Source organism: Onychostruthus taczanowskii, unplaced genomic scaffold, assembly GCF_017590055.1.
Source record: "Onychostruthus taczanowskii isolate IOZ18803 unplaced genomic scaffold, ASM1759005v1 scaffold7, whole genome shotgun sequence".
Classification (NCBI taxonomy): domain Eukaryota; kingdom Metazoa; phylum Chordata; class Aves; order Passeriformes; family Passeridae; genus Onychostruthus; species Onychostruthus taczanowskii.
The window spans coordinates 13,275,017-13,293,179 of NW_024504786.1; the positions used below are offsets into that span (position 1 = coordinate 13,275,017).

General features: G+C 37.9%; 1 protein-coding gene across 1 annotated transcript in view; it reads right to left on the minus strand.

Annotated features, from left to right (window-relative positions):
- Positions 1 to 2,743: 2,743 nt before the first annotated feature.
- The window catches only part of ZNHIT6 (zinc finger HIT-type containing 6), a 32,612-nt gene continuing 17,192 nt past the window's right edge, over positions 2,744 to 18,163 (minus strand). Inside the window, exons 10-11 of the mRNA XM_041421682.1 lie at positions 6,928 to 7,052; positions 2,744 to 2,904 (exon numbers count right to left, since the gene is read on the minus strand). Coding sequence (XP_041277616.1) covers positions 2,819 to 2,904; positions 6,928 to 7,052 — 211 coding nt within the window. The 3' untranslated portion in view covers positions 2,744 to 2,818. The remainder of the gene's footprint in view (positions 2,905 to 6,927; positions 7,053 to 18,163) is intronic.

The following is an 18,163-nucleotide window of genomic DNA, read 5'->3' on the forward strand; positions in this document are numbered from 1 at the left end:
GACGAAGATTAAAACAACATCACACAGTTCTCATTCACAGACATGATCTGTTCTGAATCAAGGCAGAGTCCTGTAGGGATCTGTGTGTAAAAGGACTACAACAGTATGTTTTCAAAATGGACAGAATGGAAGCCTCCTAGGAAGCCTCAGCTCCATGTTTTAAATTTCTAGTTCTTGACCAAAAATTTTAAAAATACAGAAGATGCTTTTTCTCTCTTCTGTTTATTAAAAGGTGCCTGTTCCAGGTTAAAAAAAAAATTAAGAACTTTCCTTAACTGCCTATTAGAGTGTTCAAAAACATCTGCCTAGCACAACAGTGCATAAACTTTGATTAAATCAAGAACCGTATTATTATGAAGAGTTATGACTAATATGAAGAATTTTGATTTCTTATTATAAAGAAAAATTGAAAAAGCTTAGGAAAACTGAATAAAATATTTGAATTGCATTTTGGTTTGTATTTGATCAATCAGCTCTGTTCAAACTAGTGTAACCGTAAAAATAGGTAAGTAGCAACCTAGGAAAGAAAGGCAAATGCTAGCTTTTACTCTCAGTTTGACTGAACTCTGGGAGATTATTCCCAGCTTGGTCTGGGAAATTTAAGTTCTAGTAACCACCACAGGAATGCTCCTTAAAAATGTTTTAAAGCCTTCTTTAAGGTAAATCTGAAGGACAGATTTAACAGAATCTTCCTTTAAAAATAAATTATGTTCTGTTTGATTCACAAGGAAGTTTAAAGTAGCTTTATATACGGAAAAAAAACCCCACAGGCAAACTCTTTGGTACAATTAATGAAAACCCCCAAGAGCACAGGAAAATAATGCAAATCACAAATCTGTGCTCCTCAGCCAAAGACTAATCACACACACATGCAGATCAACACCACTACTTGCAGCACTCTCATTTTCACTGTGCTCTGGATCCAACAGAAGTGCCATGCTTTTACTCCAGATGAAGCATTTTCTAGCAAATGAACTGTGGCAGTTTTGCTATTTGGCTCTTTTATTGGTATTACTATGAATGAGTTCAAGACTGGTCTAAAGTAATTTGTGGCTACCAAGTCAGTGTGCAGCAATCACTGATTAGGAAAAGCTTATTCACTTTCACTGAACTGAAAAAATATGAAAGCAGCACCTATAGCTAGGAATCCTGGTCCTTTAAAAAACGTTAGAAAAACAAACGTTCAAACAAGAGGTGGGCAGAGGACCAACAATGACTAAGAAAGAAAATAGAGCACAAGTGGCTTCTGCCAGGTGAGAAGCAAAACTTTCCTGTTTCACCAGAGGTTGCAAAACACACAAGAGAAAGGACACATGATACCACTGGGAGAAAAAGTAGTATGTGACTACAAAGGTCTGACACTGGCCAAACTTCAGTAGTGAGCTGTCATGGTAAAAAACTTATTAACTCCAATTTCTTTACAAGGGGGAAAAAAAAAACCCTTCTAAAACTTTGAACATCTCAAAAATCCTCTCCATGCAGCATGACTGGTGAGGACCCAGCAGCCTGGTGCCCTGAATCCCAGACTGAGAGTCCAGAAGCCTAAGCCCCCTCAGTACTGCTCCCCCAGCCTCCTGGTACCTCCAGAAGTTCCTTCTGTTGTGGTTCTGACCCCAACATCAGCACTGGCAGAAGCAGACTTATGACTGAAACACCGCCTTCATGGCAATTTAGCACACACCCCAGGCTACCAAGACACAAAGGTGCTTGTCTCAAGCAGGAGACAGTCTGTGAACTGCAGCAGCAGCAACCTCAGAGAACTGTTTAGAGTGAACATGTCCTGAAGACAAATGCTGGCTTGGCCAGACCCTTGCAAAACTCAGGCAAAGGCTGATGCTGATTCCTGAGAATGCCCTGGTGCAGTGGGGAGAGGGGCTCACCTGGCTTGCACCACTTGTGGCATTGCTGTTCTCATCCTCCAACAGTCCCCACAGGCACAAGGGACTTGGATACAGGATAGGTGGTCTGTGATCTAAGAATCTTTTCAGAAGGTAAAAACTGTCAGCAGACAATACCATACAGGAATTTCTATTCCTTTACAATTTATTTGTTTTTAAGTAGGTAAATATGCCAGTAAGTATTTACAATAACTAACTGCAGTAGGTACTAGGAATATGAGAGCCATGACACAGGCATTCTTTAGAAGTCCAGTGTTATTTGCATAGTGCCAGTCTATGCATCCATTTCTATGGATTTAAAAACTCATGCTAATTTAGAAGACCTGGAGAGAGGACTAAACACACTTGCAACATTCCCCCCTGAAAACACAGTCTGACTTCTCCATTAACACATGGAACAAGATGCAACCAAGTAAGGAACCAAAAAAAAAGTAGTATTGCATCAAGCACCCAAAATGTCACCAGAGAAGAACAAAAGTAACATAAGACCATTTTCAGTAGCTCAGTGTTACACAGAAATACTGTAAAATGAAACTGATCTAATGAAATACCTGTACTTTTTTCTCCAGTAAATTTAAGCATTAAGACTCAAATCAACATATAAATACAAATATGTGATCAGATATTTAAACCCAAACATTTGGCACTGAGCTGGTTAGGAAAAAGGAAAAACAATGGTGCAATTAAAGACTGCAATTAAATTAGAATAGTATTTTTTTTTCTGAAACCACAATTCCCCATCTTTTTGTTTACATCTCTAAATATGCATTATTAAATCCAAAAATAGTCAAGCACTTTGAAAGTGCTAACTTTAGTAAAGGAAGTTAAGCCAAACCTCCAGGAACTTAGTTGTATAAAAAAATTTAATTAAATAATTAAAAAAATAAAAGCTCATTCCATCCTGTTCTCTCAAAGAACTGTCACGAACTGTCCTGAATCTCCCCTTCTTCCACAGATGAAAGGGATGAGCTTTCACTGTCTGAGTTCTCTGCAGGCTCACTGCCATCTGAGGATAAAGAACACAAAAAACAAACAAGCAATTAGTTTCAGCAATGTTGTTTGCTCATCAAACAGAAGCAGTTTCATATCTTCTTTTCCTTTTAATCATTCTTCTTTAGAACACCTATTTCATAAGACATAACCAGTTTCATGACATAGGATAAAGCCCTGGATAGGACCTCAATTGTGGAAAGAGAAAGCAAGACAATGTTGAGAATTCTTTTTACCTTTTAAATATTGGTCTTTCAGTCAAGTAGGAAAGCAGAATATTTAATCCCCACAAAAAACTCTAGATCTACTGAGAATTTAAAATTATTCTTTTGGCTTGTTTTAAATGTTGTTTTCTGGGATGTCACAGATATATATCACAATTGGAATGCATTATAAATAATTTACAGTCTTCTTAGCATTTCAGTTAAGATGAGGAACTACAGAGAAATTGGAAATGGAAAATTAAAATTCCACATGTTCCAGCATCCCAAAGAGAGTGATAAGCTATTTAAGTCCATAAGCTAAGGCTGGTGAAGTTCAAGGTACACAATAACTTGTGCTTTAGGGCACAGCTATTGTGCTCTGCTGAGATCATATAGTGAAATTCTCATCTCCAAAACTGGTCTTCAGCCTCACACCCCATGGATCCTTATTTAACAAGCCCTGACCCTGGTCACCTTGTGCTGATGTCATCAAATGCCACTTGGTTGGTGACACTCAAGCAGCACAAAAATAAACTACAGCAAAGCAGGCCCATGATTCACACTCTGCTCTCATTGTTATTTTCAGTATTTGATCTAAGAATTTAAAGATGTTTTTGAGCATTTAGTATCAGAGGTTTCATTAAGAAAATGTTACCAAAAGGGAGCTGATGAAGTATAGCTACTGTCTGGTCAAGACAAGTTCTACAGCTGGCAAATATGGATAATACACAGGACACAGTGTGCACCTGTACAGTTTCCAAGGAATTTGTTCAAGAAAATAGAAGCATTTCACCCAGAAACATCAGAGGTCACATTTTGTCTATATTAAATCTAGTGTATAATCAATTAACATTTATATGCCAGATATGTACTGAGTAATGCACAAAGTAAGGCCTGTGAAAGCTTCCATAATCCCCTGCTATCTTCAGCCATGACTGACCTTGTATGCTGAAATCAGAGCACCTGTAGTTTTTGCTGTTACACAAGTCAAGCAGCAAAACATCACATAAAAGAATGTGGCAATCTTCTGACTCACAGCAATGCTCAACAGATAGATTTTACTTCTGTTACAGTAATATTTAACAGGAATTATAGATTGTTGTCACTAAAAAAGAGCATACTTTGGTATGGTATGGTGCTGATAGCATTGCCTACAAATTAAGATTGCCCAATCCATGTCACCATAAAACTGTCTGCAGTTTAGTTATAATGTATAATTTAAACTCTGAGTTTAAGTTTTTCAATGGCAGTTTCCTTCCTCAATCTTTATTTTCCTTATGTAGTTGAAAGTTTCAGCCAAAATACTTCAGCCATTTCTGACATGAAGAATAGGAGAAATAGGCTTTATACTCATTAAATCCTAGCAGCTTTTCTTTGAAGGTGTCCAGCTCTAGCTATCCCCTAGTCCTTGGGGGTTACTACTTGAATCTCAGGGAGAATGGTGATGTTTCCCCAGCATGTGCCTGTTGCTGTGGCCATGAAAACTTGATTCTGTTGTTCCTGGGGAAGGGGGCAGATCTGAGATTGCTCAGGAAGGAAGAAGTATTTTAGCAATTAAATTCCCGCAAGATTTCGCTTCTTGTTCTAGCCTGGGTCCCCTGCAAACAGGGTCAGCAGGGTTATGGCTGCCTGAGCCCATGCTCAGCAGACACCCTGCCACATGTCCACTCAGCAGTGTGGCAGCTGTTTGCCTGGAATGCAAAGGGAGGTCAGTGCCAGGCTCCCAAGTGTCCCTCGGGGCACGCCAGCAGGCAGACAGGAAAGGCAGCACTGGGGGCAGTAGGATCAGCAGGATGGATGGCTTGGGAGGAGAGGGCCACTGATACAGAAAGCCATACATGGCAAAGAAACTGGACTGCAACAAACACAGAAGATGCTGTAGCAGAAAGGTCACTTCTTGGGAGATGGGAAGGGGAATGGGAAGTCTCTGATTACAACATTCTCCTCCCTGGACAGGAGGTTAACATAAGATTTGCACTCTTAGCAATTCACTCTGTGAATGCAAACTGAAAACTGCTTTTTTCCTCTTATATTCTGTAAAGATGACATGCAAAAGAAAAGCACAATGATTGTGACACACTAACTAAAATGGTACTTTGTCTTCAGACAGAGTAACAGCAACAGAAAAGTCCTCCAACTTTTATATTCATGTTGTGAATATGCTTTTCCTCAAGGAATTTGAAATTACTGTCACATACTTCTACTCTGAACAGAAAAAATACCAAGAACACAAGTTCCCAACCTAACTCAAGGCCGAAGTTGATTATTAATATCTTAACCAAGAAGATGACAATAAGTTATGATAAAAGTTGTGAAAATCATGGTATTTTTGCCATTAGCTGTAACTTTTGCTGTCATACCTTAACACGGAGATATTAAATCCATTTTTATGGAATTTATAGAAACAGAACAAAACCAACAACAACAACAAAAATCAATGGTTTTCAAAACTTGAAACGCCTGTAAGTGTTCTCAGAACCCCTGCAGGGATGACTTCTCATCAAATGATTCCTGCAGCAGAGGAAGGTTACTGTCCTCAAGACACACACTTGCACTGCCCCGTGGCAGAGCTGCTGCTTCCCAGCTATTCCTGGCTCTCTCTTCCCCTCCTCTTCTGCCTTTCACAGAGTCAGGTAGGTGCTGCAGTAGCAGCATGACCTCAAAATACCGTTGTTTCAATCACCACTCCTTGAATCTATATCCTTAAAAGGACAACCACCCTATTAGCTCAGAAGACAATGACAACCCTATACACATTAAGTACATGAGTCAATCAACTGTAATTCCCTCCTGACCTCTAAATCATAGGGGTACATCTGAGTACTGAAAAGCAAGGCTCCTAGACAAAGAAATAAGGGATAAACTCAAAAGCAGCCAGCTCCATGTACTGCAGTGCGTATCACAGTTACCCAGACCCGACCCCTGCCTTATCCCCTGCCGTGCTCTCTCACTCTCAGAAGCCCCTGCAGTGCATAGCACCAGGAATGTTTGCATGCCAGATCTTTGGGTGCAGATTGCTCTCACCGAGGGGATCACTCAGTGTAATCTAGCCAGAACAGCCAAGCTCCATGGAGGTCCAGTATCACTGGTACAATATTCTCAGCCCTGTATTTCATCAGTCAAATTACATACATATAGAGCCATGGCTGAGCTGCTGCAGGGAAACAGTAACTGCAAATATATATCAAAGCTTTTCTACAAAAATCTGTAAGAATTAGAGACTGGCCCATCACTGTACATCACGGGATATGATAACTAAGGTGACTAGGTGGGTGACTAGGAGATGAGAACTGATTCCCTATTTCAACAGCTAAAATATCCTTTAGCAATCTTTTAGCTTTAGAAACAGATGCTGAGACATGATTTCTAATAATTATCATCTCACAACTCAGAATTATTTGTCCAATGTTAGAAGCTATGCTAGAAAATAATGAAGAATGATTCTTTGCATGATTATCAGGTTTACTTAAAATTAATCTTCCCCAGGCAGCCTGACTCTTCAGAAATAATCAACTCTGTCCAACTTTGTTACATAAAAAAAGTTAGCACAAGTCTGAATAGCTGTTTCACCTTAGTGGCTAAAAATATAAAAAGACCCCAGTAAAGCACCAGTAAACAAATTTAGAAAAACCACATCCAATACAGCTCATGGATGGATGCCATCAGCCAGCAATTTTAAGACTAGAGCATTTGTAACAGCTTTTTCTATAGCAATCTTTAAGCTTCAGAAGGAAATATCCTTATATACTGTATATATAACTGGCAATATCCTTAACTACTGTATATATAACTAAAATATCCAAGTATAACATAACAGGAAATAAATATATGCTCACCTTGGCCAAGGACCACCATGTCATTCTTCATTGTTTTCAAGACCACAAATAATGTTGGATACTCAATTATTACTTTGCCTTTCAGATTATCTAGAAGGCTTCTGTTGGCATCCAGTTCATTGTACCTTAAAAATAAAAAAATAGAACAAGAAGTTTATTTTGGGTTTTAATATTAGCAAGGATGTAATGTACATTTGCTGTGCGGGGGGAAAAAAAAGTAAAAGGCTTTCTGGCATTTCACATGATTTTCAGGTGATACCATGTCCAGAAGAAATACCTTATAATTCAAATTGCATATCCAGTCTTATTCTCCGACTACATAATTTTTTTAAACATTCTTAATATCTAAGCATAAAGAACAAACGGAGAATGAAAGTCAAATTTCCCTAAGGGTTGAAATGTTTTATTATGTCTTAATGAATATGTTTAGCAAATCAGATAAGGACAAAAAGGTTATTAAAATGGATACATTTACCAAAATCTGATTATAAATTAAAAATAACACTTAATATTTTACTCATGGGCTTTAAGACTACAGGTTTAATTTACTCAACTAGTAGTGTACCTTATTTATCACATTTTGCTTATGAATTACCAGTGAAGCCCTAGGAAGATGAAATAAAAACCTTATCCGAACAACTACAAAAGCACAGGCATACTGGAGCTCTTAGAGCTCTGCTTTTGTAGGAGAGGTATCCTTGTTCTGCTACAGGAGCATTACAGCAATCATTTCTAGAAGATGGTACAACAGCCGCTGTGCCAGAGCAAACCTCTGCCCACAGCACCAGCAGCGAGGAGCTCCCTGCAGAAATCCCCACACGTGTGTGTGCTCCAGAGGCACAGGACTGGATGTGCAGCCCCTTCCCAGGAAGGGCACCTCTTCAGCCCAGACAGTGAAACCAGGTGCACAACAAATGATACCACAGTAATGAAAAGCAAACTGAGCATGCTCTCCACAATTACTCTCTCAATCTGTAATGCTCTCTCCCAGCTCTTGAACTAGAAACCTGGACATGGGATTTTGTGGAAAGGAAGGGAAGTATTTCAAAGGCTTCTGAAAGAGGGACCTTTTTGCCTTCACTTAGCAAAAACTGAGGCATCCAAAGGATGCTCTGATATTATTACGCTGCAATCTGAGTTATGCAACTTTCTGTATGCAGCATTATTAAATTATTAGTAAGCTAATGTATCAGCTAAGGGCAAATGAAGTTCAAAACCAAAATATATTGTAGGCAATTCGTGGGGTATTTCCCATAGCTGCTCTACCTCCTCTGATCATTAACATATTATACAGTTGTGTTTTCTTTTGCCAAAATCAAAGGGATAGGTGAAGGAAATTATATACTTAATGATTTACAATAATGTGTGATTAAAAGCAGTACACTAGGAGTCAGCACACAAGAAAAATATTGGAGGTAAACCAGGAACTGAGTTCCTGGGATTTAAGGGAGACTTAGTTTGAGCAAAAATTCTCTCAATATTCAACTTCAAATCATCATGAAAATATTTGGTTTCATGTTTCTCTCAAGCCAAAGTAATTACAACCTCTTCTTACTGAAACCCTTGAAAAGGGATAACAGTACATTACATGTCTTATTGGATGAATGCATTCATAAGTTGTGGATTAACACACATGAACAGAAACATATTTACTGCTTTATTTACAGTACTCTAAATGCAAAGTATGGCAATACCTTTCCATTGGCAAGGCCCTCAACACATTCCTTTCTGGTTAAGCAAACATTTACCACCGAGAGGCTAAAGTAATTCACATGCCACAATACACTTTCCATTATCTCATATTTTAGACAAAACATCTTTAGAGTCCAGCTTGGCATAAGATAAAACATTCGTACTTAAAATTATTTTATGATAGCAAATTACTGAAGTGTTAGATCACTGAGTCAGAGCTTTATCTTTTTTTGTTAAAGTAAATTTTATTGGTTGACAGTAACAGGAAAAACACCTAAATTTTTAGTCCATAATGTGGGCCATAAACTTCAGGAAGAATGCAACAAAGGAGCTTAATGCTTCTCTTATTCAAACTTGTCTGTTACTGTATATATTATCCAAAAGACCTAAGTCTACCACATTTTCTACTTCATACACAAATGCAAGTTGAGGTTTTCTGCTAATCCACCTGTCAGGCTCTTCCTTGACTGTGCATGCTTAAAAGATCTCAAAATAAAACTATTGTCACATCAATTCCAAAGTCTACTAAAGAACAGCTCTTGAGTAAGACTGACTTTTCAGGCTATCTCAGAAAGACCAGGTCATGATAAAAACCTTCCCAATTTCATCCCAGAGCTAGAACAAAGTCATACATAGAGGGTCAGAGGGTGAACAATAGAATTTTTGCCCCTTCTATGGGCAAAAGAAGACTGCCCTGTAGGATTTAACCAGACGTGAGGATGTAGAGCAACACTGGCATAGTAGGCCCTTCTATGTATGTGCAGCAAATTGGACTCACCACAAGCAGGAGATAGAAGAAGAAGAACATCACAGATATTACTAGATATCCTTTTATCACCACTTTTACCCACTAGTTTTGTTTCATTGGGATTGCATAGCCTGTGTGAGAAGAACCCATAAGGAGCTGTAACCTTCTTCAAACCCATCCTTCACTGCGCACTTCAACTGCCAAGCCAGTGAAATGAAGAACGACCAGTGTAAGTCTATCCTTTCACTTGGACTCCTCCATACTCCAGGACCTCCTGCAGGAACCAGCTTAACTGAGGCTGTCATCCTAAATAAGATCCTTCAGCCCTTCATGCCAGGATGGATTTGAGATAACCCTGGCTCCAAACTAACTGACTATGCCAACAAAACCATTGCCTTAACCCATCTTCACATCTTTCTTTTAAAGCCTCCCTCTGCTTTCTCTTTTCTCCCACTGTCCCATTCATGCAAATTGTCTGCACTATGGCTTCCTAATCCCTGTATTCAGCAGGACTTCTCTTTGCATGCTTCCCCTCCATCTTCTTTCCTTCCTGGTATTTACTTTCCACATATTTTCTCTCTCCCTTCCTTATGTTCCCTCAGCCTCTCTGAACAACACTCACTATCTAATAATACACTTTGCTGATTATTTTCTTGCCCCAAGCAAAGCTTTATGCCCATGTTGCAAAGCAATAAATAGGCCTGGCTTTTTTCTTAATATGAAATGACTCTACTTATAAGGACCACAAAGAGATGATCTTAGACAACCGCTTCTGATTTTAGCTGGAATGAAATAACAATAAGTGCTTTTTGAAGAACCAAAATTAAGTAGAATTTGCCTGCTAGCAGGCAGTTTAAAAGCCTACAAAAATTGTGACAATTGAGAAAATTTGGCAAGATTCAGCAATCCCACATCAGTTCCCATACAAATTGTTATATCTGCTCTATGAAAGTTGTTACCTTCCTCAAAATACTGAAATTAATGTGTCTCTGCACTTCTGATAGAATCTGTGAGTTTCTGCAAAGACTAGTTTCAGTATCCATAGTTATTCCACCACCTTCCAGGAATTCAACAATTCAGTCTCCTAATCTGTCTCCCACAGGCAGGAATGCCACATTAGGTCACTGCATCACAACAAGTTCCCCTCAAATGGAGCCTGTGGCTATAATCTCAGTGGCGTAACTTGTCTCCATGAATTCAGACAGCAGGAAATTCCCTGCTGATCAGGTTTTCCTGAATGCCATCTACAGGAATTTTTTATTATTTTATAATAATAAAAAAAAATCTGTAACCTGGAATTAAAGATAAATTGTAGCCATATTATTTCTTTAGTTGTCTTCTATAAGCTGAAAAGAGAACAAACAAGTTTTAGCTATCTAAATAATTGTAAATATTACCAAAATCTGGATTTGTGTAATGACATTCATGATTTCCCTGTGAGAGTGATCAACTAAACTGCTTGCACATATTTTACACAAAGATGACTTTTCTTCCTAGAACTGAGTGGAAACATCGAGGTATTTACTTGGCATAACTCAGATACAATAAATCATGCTATCTATTTTGGGCCTAGTCCTAAAAATCCACAACCAAGCTTACTCTAATGTATGGGAAGAAAAAAGGATTTTTTTTCACCAGACCAAAGAGGGTAGCATTTCCTAGGTATCTGCATATGCCTAGAAGGGGGCAAAGACTGGGTACAGCATTTAAAGTCTCTCCCAAGCACTCATTCTGAAGTGCTGCAGTACTGCAAAGATAATAACTAACAGATGGACTTTCATTCCTAAGTGGTGAATAACCTCTTCGTGTGGTTATGATTTGGTGAACATCGAAGTAGGGAAATGCTCTCTTGAATTAGGTATGAAAGGAAAACTGCATGGCAGAAAGCAAATACATTATATTGAAATAATGCACGGTATTTATATTTAACTTTGTCACTAGAATTCTGACATTCTTAAAAACCTAAACCAGTGAATTTGATTAGTCCAGATACATGACAAAATTAGAAAACTCAATGCTCAAAACAGCAGAGATCTTAGAAACAAACAAACATAAAAAAACCCTCAAGACATGCCATGATACTTCCTTTATAACTAACTCTTGCCAACAGCAAAACAATATGAAGGAATATTCTCCCTGAACACTCTTTTAAGGAAAGAGACCTGCTAGCTTCTCCTTTCACTCTTGGTTACATTTCTTTTTCTGGTCTAGGACCTCCATAATTTGCCTCAACAGATGTTCATTAAGCTCTCCTCCTTACTATTGATATCTGCATACCTTAATCAATACCAATACAGACCAGATGCCTGGCCAAACCCTTTTCAAGTCAAATCCCTATCTCAAGCAACACTTCCACCAAAAACATGCTTTTTCTGTGAAAAAAAAGAAAAAAAAAGAAAAAAAAAAGAAAGTTATGACAAGAAACGTTCTCTTATCAACCACTTGGACTACAAGCGCTGCCAGGAACCAACTAAAAAAGTATAGGAAGAAAAGTTGCCAGCAGAGCAGGAAAGCATCTTGGACATCATCACCATCTCCTAACTATGCCTACCTTCACAGAGCATATAAAGGCACAGCCAATTAATGAGACAGCTATGGAGCTGTTCCTTTTCCTTGTCATATTTCAGGCATAGTCCATCCTCCAACAATGACTATATTAAGACAAGCTGTAACAATCCAAGGTCTCATCTCTTTCATGGGCTAAGAAATGTAAGAACTGTTAAAAAGTCAAGTGTAAAATGGGGAAAAGAAAAACTGAACTCACAACCCTCCTCTTACGACAAATGTATTTCAGGCAGTTTAAACATCCTGCAAGAAAAATGTAATACCCAGGTGAAGATAGCAGGAACAACAACTGTCACCAAAATTATTTGACACAATAGTAGATGTCTAGAAAAACTCATTGGTGTGTTCACTTCTACCCTAGAAAATATACAAAACAGTTAATGGAGAGAGAAGCTAAGTAAGAGTACAAGTATGTCACCATAGATGCACAAAGGCTGTCCCTGTTTAAGCCTCTTGAGAATGAGGCAATTGCACAGAGGAAAAAAAACACATTAAAAGTTGTTTAATGGCAGTAATGGAAAAATATATCAATTAAAGGCAAAACACATTAAGCAGATAAGGCAACTGCTTCAACAATTTAGTGGACTGAGCTTTAAGAGTGATGTGGTAAAAGGATTCAGGATCACAATAATGACCTAAAGATTAACTGAAGTACAGAACATTCTGCATCTTTTAGTTATAAAACAAAGTACAATAAAACAAAAGGAAAATGTGAAACCAGCAAATGTCAGTTTCTTGCATTTGGCAGAATTTGGTGCAAAGAATACAGAAATAAAGTGATACTGAATTTCAAGAATGCAAATACTTTCCCCATCTCATAAGACATAATAAAAAAAAGAACAAAAATTCAGCAGCAAATAAAGATGTTATAACTCAAGTGCATCACAGCAATAGCTCTTTACACACATGGGAATTTACTTACTTTGTGAAGCCAGACAGCTCCACAAACTGCTCAAAAGCTCAAGGTTCACAACTCTTTAAATATTATAGAGCTGACATATGAAAAAAATGTAAACCACAATCATGTAAGGCCATTATATGACTTAGATAAAGAAACAAAACAGCGTGAGTTAACACTAGCCAGAAGACTTATTGTGAATATGAAATTTCACAAGAAAAAAGTTGTGATTAGTAAGACAGTGATTCGGCTGCAGATGATTGCTTTAAGTTTCAAACACTGAAAAGGTATCAGTGGCATATTTAGTAGGAGTAAAAGCTATGCATGGCTCCCCAAAAATGCAGAGAAGTCAAAACATGAATCTTGTATCACTAATACAATACTGGCTTGGTCACACGGAAAAAGCAATGTCGTAAATCTACTTAGTGACAGCATACTGATACACAGCCCCCTGAAATCTAACTGTAAATAATTTCAGAGTATAAGGTGTACCAAGGAGTATCAAGAGATTAAATTGAAAACACTTAATACATCAAATTCAGAAAACTAATACATCAAATCTCATTTGACAAATTAACGCAAGCAAGCAGTACACTGCTAAAATAAACAAATATAAAACTGATGAGAAATCAGTCACCTGTAAATTGGAAATACTTTTGTTATTATGCTTGGGTTAATCTCATGAACCTTCACTTCAAGAAGAACTGATCCTGCTCTAATTCTGAATCCCCAAAAAGCAAGTATTAACTTTTGAATTTAGCTCATATGGAGAGAGTCTATATGTCTTTAACACTCTGGTGGAAACATATTCACCAATATTATACTTATTTTCCTGGGAATCACAGTATCACAAACATTCCATTAAGGTAACAGGTTACCAATGCTTTACAATGAAAAGGAAAAGCTATGAAGTAAAGAAAACAAATTATTCTCTTGGGAAACAGGCAGGAAGGTCAATTCCCTACTTGGCAATGTTGAAACAATCAGCCCTAGCTCACTTCCGTCAGAAGGGAGGGAAAAAAAAGAGGGATTCCCTTTTGGCAGGATCAGGAGGAAATAACAGGTTTTCTCCTTCCTGACAAGAACAGGGAGAAGCTGCCCTCTCCTCTGCCTCTTTAAAAACACCGATGGCTATGCTGCCAGGTTTTACAGTGCTGCAGATTCCAAGTTCAGCCTATCACTTAAACTGTCCAGGGCAGTTTGTATCTTTGCTTCTAGAAGCCTCTTCAGCCTTTCCATACTCCTGGTCCCTGAAATTTAGGAACTATGCTAACTTTAAGTCAGCATCTCATTGTTTTTTTCTTCCAAGAAACCAGCAGCAAATCCTCTTGTTCCTTCAGAAGAATATTTTAACAGCAACCCACAGAGTTGAATTAAACCCCTCAACAGATCTCACAACTTTTATTCTACACAGGAATAGGACAGAGTTCGAACATCACTTTGGCTCTACAGCTCATTTTCACCAGCTCCTTCCCTCAGCCAAGGGGCTACCGATTATTCAACAGGGTTTTCTTGAATTTCATGGCCTATTTTCCTGCCTTCGGTCTGCCTTATATGTGCATGCTACACAGCAGATAAACTTGCATGAGGACTTTTTCCATACTATACATGTTACATAGGTACATACATATAAGGCAGTTCCCCTCTGTTCTCCAACAGAAATGGCAGGCTGGAGCAAACTGCAAGATTTGTTCTGGAAACAGTCTTTTCTAGCTGCACATTCTAAGAGAGGAGAGAAAATTTGCCTGTTCATGTGCTGGGTAGGCTGCTCCTTGCTTTAAACTCAGACACAGTGAGAAAAAGAGAAAAACTGTGTACAGTTTTTCTAGTTTAGAATTTGGAGTCTGACTACCTGCTTTGCAAGCATGAAGCATCTGGGGTCTTCAGATCTGGCTGTGGTGCTTATAGAACACCACTACATGCTGGACAGGTCAAACTACAGCTGAAGCCAACCAAAAGTAATAACACTTTTACTGTTCTCTCATCCTACACCTCTTTGCTTACATATTCCTCCTCTGTGAGTTGTCTGGATTTAGCCTGCTGTACTATAGACAGCAGAATTTTGGAGTGGAGGCTATGATTTCAAACAAATCTTTGTGCAATAAATGTCTCAGTCAGCAACTCTAGCTGGGACACTCTAGAAACCCTAATGCAATACCATTAATTATAAAACAGTTCATCCAAAAGAATTTAGCACGGATTACAAAACACTGGATTGTTACTTTAAAAAAAACCAGGCGTCTACTGGTTCATAAAGGAATCCCTTTCAAGAAAAAATGATTGCACAAGATAGTAAGATGGACAAACTCTGGGTGTTTTTGAAATCATCCCAAAAATCTTTTGAAAGGTCAAGTAATTGTAGTCAGACATCACAAACATTTAACTATGCATGCTAAAGATTCTGACCGTACACACTATACTCACCAATGAGTAGTTTTTTGCTTTCCATCTCTGTTGTGTAACAGAATTTCACTGAAATATGCAAGTAGCTAGGAAGGAAAGTGACTGTTTTTTACAGTAAAAGCTGTGTAACCTGGCATTTGCTGCTCTGCATTGCTTTTGTCAGCAGAGAGACTGATGTTCAGATAAAGAAGGAGCATGTGAAAAAATGACACTGAAAAGGCTGCAGTAACAAACTAGGAAGTCTGAAATGACTGAAATCAGGAAAATGGAAGGAAGTATTCAGTAAGAAAAGCAAGAAGTTTTAATTTAAAAAACTCCACAAACCAAAATCCAACACTCTGGGGGAAAAACAGCAGGAAATTTAAATACACAGGAGTGCTGTGTTTAAGAAACAGACTACAGACCAAATTCTATTTCCCCTTGAACAGCACGAAGTCACCGGTGCCTGACTACAGTTGTGCAGAATGTGAAGAATGACTATTGTAAGCTGGCTCCCTGCTTTTGTAAAGCTGGCAGAGCAGCTTTTGTGCCAGCTGCTGCAAGCTACAGAGAAGTAATGAATTCTACTGTCAATCTTCTGGCATAGGTTAAAGCCAGCTTGGGGTCTGTTCCAACTCATGCCAAGGCCAGCAGTTCAGCCAAGGATTTGTATCCTAATTCCTGTCTCATGTATATTGTCTACTACACAAAAGTGAAAAGAAATTGCTTCCTAAGTAAGACTAGAAAATCATAAATAAAGCACACCACTTTTCAACATTTGCAGAAAATGCAAAGAAGAAATAATGCCTGAAATGTGCTAATTCTAGCACACTTGTTCTGCAAGATGAAGTTTCTTTTTAAAAGAAACTGAGTTGTGTGTGAAAAGCAGAAAGCAAAGACTGTAAGTTCTCTTGGTTTTACATGAAGTTATTCACAAATGATAATGCAGAAGGAAGTGCCCAAGGAAGAGAGCATGAAAAACTAATGAAAACATAAACACCTCAATACCTGAGGCTACTGTCAAAGTATTTCAATAACAGGGTTCTAAAAATAATCTTAAAGTAACTGACAGAACAAGTATATAATAGACATTTTTAAAGATAAGGAAATAAATTCATCTAAATGCTACATTAAAAAATGTGGTTCCATTGTATTTCTACCACTTTTTGAATTCCAGGATAATTTTCCAAAAGTATTTTGGCTTATTTGCCCATACTAAGACACAAAAGCTTCACCTTCCTAAATCTATTACTGCAACTACTGCAACCTACTGATGTGATCTAACCCATAGTTATTTAAAAACAATAGACTACAAAAGAATATTCTCTTTGAGCACAGAGCTAAGTCATCCAAGGAAATAACTTTCATTTCTGCCAGCTGATCTTGAGACAGGGAAGGGATCCAAAATTACTAACATCATCCAGCCTTCTGGAAAGCAACTCAATTAGATCAGTTAAAGCAAAAGAAGTTCACCACCATAAAACAATGGCATTTAGTAGAGGAGAACCTCTGATACTTGTTTAGCAGATTTTCTTCCCTGTGGTCCACAAGAATTAAGTGCCAAACATGCCATTATTCTCATGTGCCCCAGCCAGTACCACCACAGACAGTTAAGAAGCCCCTTGATGTTGGAACAGGCACAAAAATCCTTTTGGTATTTTTTGCTTTCTGAGTAATTGAAGCATGAGCTACACCAGTACTACTGATACAAAAAACAATTCCACAACTGATTCTGTATCCATCCCTGTATGATGTGGCAGTTTCACAACAGGAAAGTGACAGGATATAGTCTGGTACAGTTCTGTACTCCAGCTCCTTCATGGATTTGCTATACTGAAAGCAGTAGCCTTTGCAAAGCTCTTAAAGCCAACCAAACTGTATTTTCCAGGCACCTAAATATTCTGTCAGTGCATACTCTGACCTTCAAATCCCCAAAAAGTCTCCTGCAACAACTTATTCTGAAACAATGCTCACATGCTACTCTGAATAGGCCAAAAAAGAACATTACCATATAAAAGACCTAACCTTGATGTTTAAGAAAGCATTCTTTTTCAATTCTATTAAATCCTGTATATATGATTAAAGTGTCAACTATCTAAACAAGATTCATGCAAGATGTTACTGAACCCACTAAAACAGATATTCAATTTTTGTGGTTTGACTTCATTTAGATTTATTTAATTGTCTCTGAAAGTATCTACTGCAAATTAAGTTTAAGTTGCAGTTATTTATCTTATAGAAATAGGACCATCTTATAGGATAAGGCTGAGTAAATTAATTTCTCATTAAGTATCTGCAGTTACAAAACAACCTAACTCTGACTACTAACTTACTAATAAAAAAGACCAAGGATCTTATTCATTTTGGAAGGGCTGGTTGCTGTTTTGGTTTAGTTTTTTTGTTACACAAAGCCTGATAAGGCTATTCTCAGGAAAATGAGAAGGTGTATTTCCCAAACCACACTGTGTCATTTGGCTGTTGCACCTTTCCTTTCCTTACTGGAAAAATCAATACTCTTACCATATGAAGTCACTTTGAAGGCATCCCAAATAAAGGTCTGAAGACAGGACACTAATTTATCCTGAAGAAAGAAAATACTACTTTATGAAAGAATGCAGACTGTAAAATTCATCCAAGAGGCAGAAGTTAAACCTTCCTTGGAATAGTTACACCCAAGGAGAGAATGGACACCAACACTAACTAAATATTGCATAACAGGTGATCAAAGCAAGCAATACCAAATGGAAAACTATTCTGACCCATTCAAAGACAGATTTCTTCCAAACTTTATTTAAAACCAAAAGGTTTTAAACGAAGAAGAGAGTTATGTAATGCTTGTTTTTTGAAACCCTAAGTTGCAAGACTCCTCATGAAGTAAGTGTAGCAAATGAGAAGATAAACTAAGTGTGACTAAGAGTTACAGAGCATGAAATGACAGGTAAAGCTGGGAA